This window comes from Octopus bimaculoides, chromosome 15, assembly GCF_046866305.1.
Source record: "Octopus bimaculoides isolate indiv1 chromosome 15, ASM4686630v1, whole genome shotgun sequence".
In the NCBI taxonomy this organism is placed as follows: Eukaryota; Metazoa; Mollusca; class Cephalopoda; order Octopoda; family Octopodidae; genus Octopus; species Octopus bimaculoides.
The window spans coordinates 35,745,317-35,754,005 of NC_142942.1; the positions used below are offsets into that span (position 1 = coordinate 35,745,317).

The following is an 8,689-nucleotide window of genomic DNA, read 5'->3' on the forward strand; positions in this document are numbered from 1 at the left end:
ACATAAATCAAGTTGTGTTTCGTGCATTCTACCACATACACAAAATGGGAATCTCTGCATAATAATAAAGATACTATTGAGAACAATGAAAAAGAACTCTATTGCTGTTATATATCAGCTGGAATGTTCAACCAAGTTTCAATATTCCAAGTAACTGTAAATATTCGTCATAGAAGGGTCGCGCTCCACTAGATTAGATCTGATATGCAGGTAATGTGTTGCACATACAATTTTTTTTCCACATCACTTTCCATATTAATTGTGTCTTTCAATTTTCATATTGTGTAAATTTCTACAACGATATTTATTTACACACTTAGACCAATCGAATCATGTATATTTTTATTGTATAAGTTGCACTGTTTTTACTAATTGTTTGTATTTTTTGTTTTTTTTTACAGCCCAACCAATCCAAATTTGACTCTACTGTAGCTGAGGATATGGCGGATATTCATAACCAAAACACATTGCGTAATCTACAAAAAAGCATATGTATATGCTTGTATATTTAGCTAATATATATATATATACATAGACATACATACACACACATATATACATATATGCATATATATATATATGTATGTATGTATATATATATATATATATATATATATATATATATATATATATATATATATATATATATATATATATGTATACATATATATACAAGTACATATATAAGATACATACACGTATGTGTACACAAATATATATATCTATACTAGATACGCTTACACACACACACATACACACACACACACACACACACACACACATATATATGTGTGTGTGTGTGTGTATGTATGTATACATATATGTGTGTGCCTGCATATATGTGTGTATGCGTGTATTATGTATACATGTATCTATTATACAATGTCACACATGCAGGCATACAGTTTCTGTTATTCAACTATTATCTTACCTTACAGGCATGTTAGGAAAATACTTAGGAAAGACGATTTCATTGAAGCTTTGGATTATATTGCACAAAGAAACCTGTCAGCATACTGATCTGTTTTTTGGAAAATCCTATTTAATAATCCATGTTTACAAATAAAGTGACTCGCTATTATGTAATGTTCGTGCTTGATACGTAGCAATATTGGTATTAAGAAAACAGCAGTAGTAATATTAAGAATGTTGTGAAATCTCCAAAATATATAAAACGTAATGTATAAAAAATATTCAGTAATACCGAGATGTTCTAATAACTCCTTATCTGTTTATTGTCGTCTCTATCTTTCATAAATATCATGTAATGGTCAAACTGACTTTGATTTATTGTGGTTACAAGAAAGTAATTTCGGTCTTTTAATGTGAAATAAAGGGCATTTTTTCACACAAAAATGAACTTTAATCAGTTATATATTTTTCATTTTGTTCGATGATCTTTTGCCATCTTTCGGCAATTTCATGATTCAGCGCTCATAGATCTTCTGGTCCTTATAAACCAAAAAAGGAAGCAAGTGCGATTTCAAGTCATCATCATTATTGAAAGATTTACCATTCAAAGAATTTTCCAAACTTCGAAATAAATGGTAATCTGATGGTACACGATCAGGCCTATATTGTGGATGTGAAATCATTTCCCATTCAAGCTCCAGTAATTTTCCTCGAGTTGGCAAAGACGTGTATGGTTTAGCGTTGTCATGGTGGAACACAATTTTTTTTACAATTTGCCAATTCTGACTGATTTTCTTTGATTGCTTCCTCCAGTTTCATTAGTTGTTGACAGTAAACATCTAAATTGATCGTTTGGTTCTTTGGAATCAGCTCAAAATCATTCAAAATTGACAGTATGACCTTTTTCGATACAATTCAGCTTTCGACGTAGTTTCTGTTGATTCATTACGCTTGGACCATGATCGTTTTCGATTGATGTTATTGTAGACAATCCATATTTCACCACCAGTGATGATTCGTTTAAAAGGAGGCTCGATTTCATTGCGTTAGAGCTGCATATCGCTAGTATTGATTTGTGGTGTTAAATGAATCTCTTTCAATTTATGTGGAACCCAAATATCGAGCCTCTTAACGGGTCCAACACATTTTAAGTGATTTTCAATTGCTGTGTGTGATACAAGTAACCTCTCTGCAATCTCACGCACAGCTGTATGACAATCCGATTCAATTATGGCTTTGATTCGGTCATCACCAACTTCAATAGATCGAACAGAACGTTGGTCAACTTTGAGTGAAAAATCTCCAGAACAGAATTTTAAAAAACATTTCTGACATCTGCGTATTGTTAAGCAATCAACGCTATAAACTCCACATAACTCTTTGTGATCCTCAGCGGCTTTCTTGCCTTTACGGAAATAAACAAAATAAAAAAAACAAAAAAAAACAAAACAAAACAAAATATGACGAAAATGTTCATTTTTTTACTCTCCATGTTAAAATTGACACTGAACTAACAGCTGTAAACAAATTTACGCGCAATTTGCTTCTAAAGGAAGCTAAAAGTAACGGCTTTCAAATGCCAAAGGGAAAAATGATAACATTGACAAAAGTCTTTCAAAGCAATCGTAACGAAATTACTTTCTTGCCAACCCAATATATATATATATATATATATATATATATATATATATATATGAAGATAACCAAATCGCTGTCGCAGATTCTACTATAATCCATTTTGATTTCTTATCTCCCTAAATGAATATGATATACAAGAATAGACTGATACAATGAAAATTCAGATTCATAAATATAAACTTAATATTTTTAGTTGGAAACTGTTTCAAAAACATTGAATGTCCTCCAAAAATATGATATTATTTGGCGTATATATGCACGTGCACGTTCTCTGTCTATTTTTTCATACATACGCATAGACACACGAATGGAAGACACGCACACTCGTATGTACGTTCATTGTGCACACACACAGTTACTCATATACATACATACATACATAATACACACACATACATACACACACACACACATATATATATATATATACATACATACATACATATATATATATATATATATATATATATATATATATATATATATATATATATATATATATATATATATATATATATATATATATATATATATATGCACACATTAGTATATATTCTGGCACCTTATATATTGATTATCATTTAAACTATCGAATGCTTGACTTGAAACTCCAAATCGTTATATTTCGTTTGATTCAATACTACGTACCACCAAGAGTTGGTTGACAGTACAAAGATACCATTTTATATAATTCAGTTTATTATATTTTGTTTGATTACTGATATGAAATCCTGTGAATACTGCTATGCTGTCAAGAAGGGAAAATAATAAACCAGTATATGTCACAGGACGAAACTTTTCATAAATTTAGTGTAAGAAAAGAATCTTTCTATAGCAATCAAGAAAGGGTTGAGCTTGGGCTAGACAAAATAATGTAGTATCTTTGTCTAAGAGGTAAAGAACGTCTGTCACAGTTCAAAGAAGTATCTTAGTTTTAACTATGATAAATAGTATAGAGGGCAGTCAAGGTGACAGTCGTTAGCAAATTAGTAAGCAAAGAAAAACAAGATATATACGTACACACACGTACACAAACACATACACACACGATCATTCACGTATGTATAGATTTTTATTTAACTATACAAACACACATACGTATATTGTTGTATGTCTCAGCTGACACATATGCGAGAAACCCCGTAAGTTCAACTACACATCCGCATGTTAGATATACACAATTCATTCCTACATACGTGACAATGACTAACACACGCATCTGACTTGAAAAAGAGACATCTGGCTGAAAATTCTGAGACAATTATCAATAAAATTATCATAAAAATTCACACAAACACACATGCACACACACTCTCTCTGTCTCTCTTTCTATGTGTGTGTCTCTCTTTCACACACGTACACACACTCATGCATAGAATTCCTTGCACAAATGTATGTATGTCTACACAAACATATATGTATATATGGACATATATACATGGTCTGATCACTAAGTATCCGGACTCTTGCTGTAGTAACGAAGCTAAAGCACGGAGAGTAAAGCCGCGTGGCACAAATTGACATTGAACGCTGCTGTGCATGCACAGGAAGTTTTAGATTTCTAGCTCAATTCTGCTGTTTACAGCAGTGCTTGGAATCAAAGGTATGTAGCGTATGATCATCGAATTGACCATGACAGAGAAAGTTGTCATAGCGATACCTGCTCAGAGGTCTGCGCAAAGTTACAGAAAGTGTGTGGAGAAGAGCGTATGAGCCGCACACAAGTGTACGAGTGGTTCAGATTTTTCTAGGATGGCCGAAAAATGTCGATATCGACGAACGTTCTGGGAGGTCTGCAACTAGCAGAACTGAGAAAAACATCGAAGATGTGCACGAAGTAGCGAGGGGAAATCGTCGAATTACCACCTGTGAGTTATCAAAGGATGAGCAGATTAGTTACGATTCAGTTCAGTCCATTATCACTGAAGATTTGGGTACAAGAGGTGTATCTGCCAAGTTTCAGCTGAACAAAATGAAATTCGGGTTTCAGTTGCACAAAATCTCTTCGAGTATGTTGAGAACGATAAAAACGTTTTGAAAACCTTCCTTAGGTCACTGAGTAGGTATTGCCAAGCTTTTGGCAAAATTCGATGCAGATTCTCTGTTGAACTTTCTCTGTCATGGTCAATGAGACAATCACACGCTACACACCTCCATTCTAAGCACTGCTGTAAACAGCGGAAGTGAACAAGATTGTTACAACGTGGTACAAATGCACCACAGAATTCAAGGTCAAGCTCTACTAAGCGACTTTACTCTGTGTGCTTTAGCTTCGTTACTATGGCAGCAGTCCTTATTGATCAGACGACGTGTATGCGTGTGTGTGTATATATATATATATATATATATATATATATATACATGCATACATACACACATTACACACATACACACACATATATACATGCACAATGACGTCTGAAAAGGTAATAGACGCTATTATTTCTGGATGTATTTCAATACATAAGCAACTATTTAGTGCACATGCCTTGTGCATTTTTGAACGACTCAATCTGTTTGGTCATTGTACTAATGTGTAGTGAAATGGTATAATAATGGACGTCTACTTTTGCGATATTAGTGCATATTTGCATACATATATATACCTGTATACATATGCATAGAAGTAAGTATATACATACATACAGACATATATATATATATATATATATATATATATATATATATATATATATATATATATATATATATATATATATATATATATATATATATATATATGTATATATACACACCCATATATATATATATATGTATACATACATTCAAATACCCAAAATTTCAACGAGTTCCTGCCTTAAAAACAGGAGCTAACCACAGTTATTTTGTGTTCTTTGCTACATTGGTTTCTATTAACCCATTTATTCTATCAGAAGAATTTTTATTCATTAAGATAGAAGAAATACACATAATTATATATATATATATTCGTAATTTAGGTTAGTTGAAATATGTTTGTCACATCTTTCAACTGTTAAAGGCAAATACGCTACAGTTACTGTGGAGAAAAAAGATCTCTCTTATGGTAGAAAAGTTTGAAAACAACCAGTTCGTTCAGTATCGCTCTCTCTCTCAGGAATCTCAGACACCGATGTTTCGAGTTTATTGACTCTTGTCAATGAAATGTACCTAAAAGAGACAACTCTGAACGAATTATATAAAGGTTATAGTTTTATATATAATTCAGCCAACACATTGATTTGCAATAGTAGATCGCCCGATCGAGAAAAATATCGGAGTAATGGCACGAAGAACCCCGTCAGAACCAACAACAGAGCCACCGTCACCACCACCACCACTACCACCACCACCATAGTGGACGTCTTTTGCGACGTCAACAGCAGCAACACCCCTGACACCCGCAAAGGCACCATCACGAACAGGAACATAGCCTTCAAGACCAGCGTTACCAACAGCTTCCCTTGTGTCCACAGTAGCAGAGCTGGCAACGTCCACACTGGCAGGACCGATTATAGCAGCAGTGCCGACACCAAATATATCTGTAAGAATACCACCAACGGCAGCAGCTTCCCTAGCAGGAGCACGGACATCAGCTCGACTAATGACGCCTCTGGCAGCAGTAACAGCGTCCTCGATAACCCGCAACGGTGACAGTATTATGAACGTCACCCCCATCTCCACCTTCACCAACACCAACACCAATAGCCCGGGCTCCAGCAACAGCAAAGACATCGACAACAGCAGCAACAATTGCAGCAACAACAACATCTGCGACAACATCGAAAACATCGGCGGCATTAGTAACAACATAGACAGGTGCTTTACAGTCATTACCTCCAGCGACACCAACACCAGCAGCCCCAGCTGCACCATAAGCAGCAACATCATCAGCATCAACAACATCAACAGTATCAACAGTGGCAACAACATCATCGGCGACAGCAACAATATTAACAGCAGCAGCAGCAGCAGCAGCATCAACATCAGAAACGCTATCGGCAGCCACTACCACACCAATTGCAGCAGCAGCCACAACAGCAACAACAGTAGAAACAACAACAATAATAGATACCCCACCTATATCGTGCGTCCACGGAAATAGATTGTTTGTACCGGAAATTCATTCAAGAAACGTTATTCGAAGCAGGCATCCTCCTTCAGAGTCCCGGAAAACTCAGTCATGTTCGGCAACTAAAAGACGACGGAGTTCCACACTAGATCTCATGGAAAATCCTTGGAAACACAGCAGGCCCCTACATTAACGGGACGAAGCGCTGATAGCTATTCATAGCTGAAAGCACGAGAATCCTAAGTGACCCACTGGAGCCAAGAGCTATATTTAACTCCAGAACGGAGATTTTCGGGCCATGTCTACATTTTAGGAGATTTCTGCTGGCCCAACGGGAGAGGGAGAAAATACCGTATTGTTTATCCGTATAACTGATCGAAGGAAGCAAGACCGGAAGTGGATTACCAAAGAAAGATAATTCAGACGTTTCCCCTCCTTATTTTAAAGAGGTCATAGGCCAACAGGTCTTGGGGTCTAAAGATACGCCATAAAGTTAAACCTTTTATGGAGAGGAAACCCAGGTTTACCCCATAAACCTGCCTTTACCAGGAATATATATATATATATATATATATATATATATTTATTTATGATTTGCAGTTTGGTTATGTATATACACATTATATAATAAATGGGAAATATATTTAAGTACACACATACATATTTCAATATAAGATTTATTGTATGTTATACAAACACTAATTGTTGCATATATACTTATAAAATGTTTGCATATAAAAAAGAAAATATGTATATTAGATCAAAAATGTTACCACATAAGGTGACGCAAAGAAAACTTTGTCTATTAAAACATCAGTGTAAATATCATTATTTACTGAAATCTACTTGTGATATGAAATATATAAGACTTTTCTAGATGTTCTATGCATCGTGTGGTATTTGGTGCATTTGATATTTATGTTGTGCATGCGCAGTGCTGATTTTGATTTGTTTCTCACATGTTTTGCAAATGAGAAGGGGCAACATTTACTTCATTTGTCACATCTCAAACATGCATGTAGTTTACTTACGAAAAATAAATTAGACAATTAAATTTAATTTATTGATTAAACTATAATGCGTGGCAATTTCATGTTATTCACTTTTGTTATATTTGTGATATATTGGCAGACTTTGCTTTGTTTGAATGAAAACATGTCCTCGCTGTGTGTCATTACCAATTTATTTAAACGGAAGCTTATTAGTTTTAAATAAACTGTAAATAATTCATTAAAAGTTATCTGAATCAACAGTAAAATAACTCCATTATCAGGGTTACTCAAATATTAAAAAAAAACCCCAGTATTTACCGATCTATTAAACGCTCCACAAATACGTAATCAATACGCAAACTGTGAATGAAAAAAAATTCAGATTCTCTCATATCACAAGACTTTGAAATATGTATGTATGTATGTATGTATGTATGAATGCAAGTATGCATGTATGTATGCATGATATCCATGATATATATATATATATATATATATATATATATATATATATATATATATATACACACACATATATACATATATATGTATGTATATATGGAAAACAAACTTCAACCAGCTATTCTGATTATATGTCTGTGCACACGTTTGAATGTGGTGTGTGCCAGAGGGTTTGCAAATCCAATGGAGGTCTTAAAAGACATGTTAGGATCCACAATGAGCAGAACTTACTTGCAGGTATTGGTAGTGCAAATCAGAGGTGCAATCTGTGTGAGTGTTTTTTCAAAACACTGTCTGGTTTAAAAATCCACATCAGACGTTGTGAAAGGGCTAAGGTGTAGGTGCAGGAGGTGGTCAAACTCTGTGTAAGGAGTAGACAACCACCACCATATATATATATATATATATATATATATATATATATATATATATATATATATATAAATACTTTTGTTATTTACACCACCTGTCCTCGTCTGTTGTTATTATTTGTATATTCTCCCATATATATATATATATATATTCAGTTAACCGAGCTGGCAAAGTGAGTAATCCTGCGACGGACCGATGGTGTTTGTCCATGTGTGGAACATATGTGCCATGGAAACCGGGTAACTGGCTCTATGAGTGCATA

At 34.3% G+C, this 8,689-nt stretch overlaps 1 protein-coding gene across 4 annotated transcripts in view; it reads left to right on the top strand.

The window, feature by feature from the left end:
• LOC106867458 (putative G protein-coupled receptor 139) overlaps positions 1-2,750 on the top strand; it is a 407,204-nt gene extending 404,454 nt beyond the window's left edge. For 3 of the 4 annotated variants that reach the window (XR_001409149.3, XR_008265624.2, XM_052973246.2), the window contains exon 6: positions 402-578. Coding sequence is in view for 2 of the 4 variants with exons in the window: in XM_052973246.2 (XP_052829206.1) it covers positions 402-432 (31 nt within the window). In the remaining 2 variants the exon portion in view is untranslated. Of the gene's footprint in view, positions 1-401 lie in introns of all 4 variants that reach the window. The other variant, XM_014912337.3, reaches the window with a different exon arrangement.
• Positions 2,751-8,689: the final 5,939 nt, after the last annotated feature.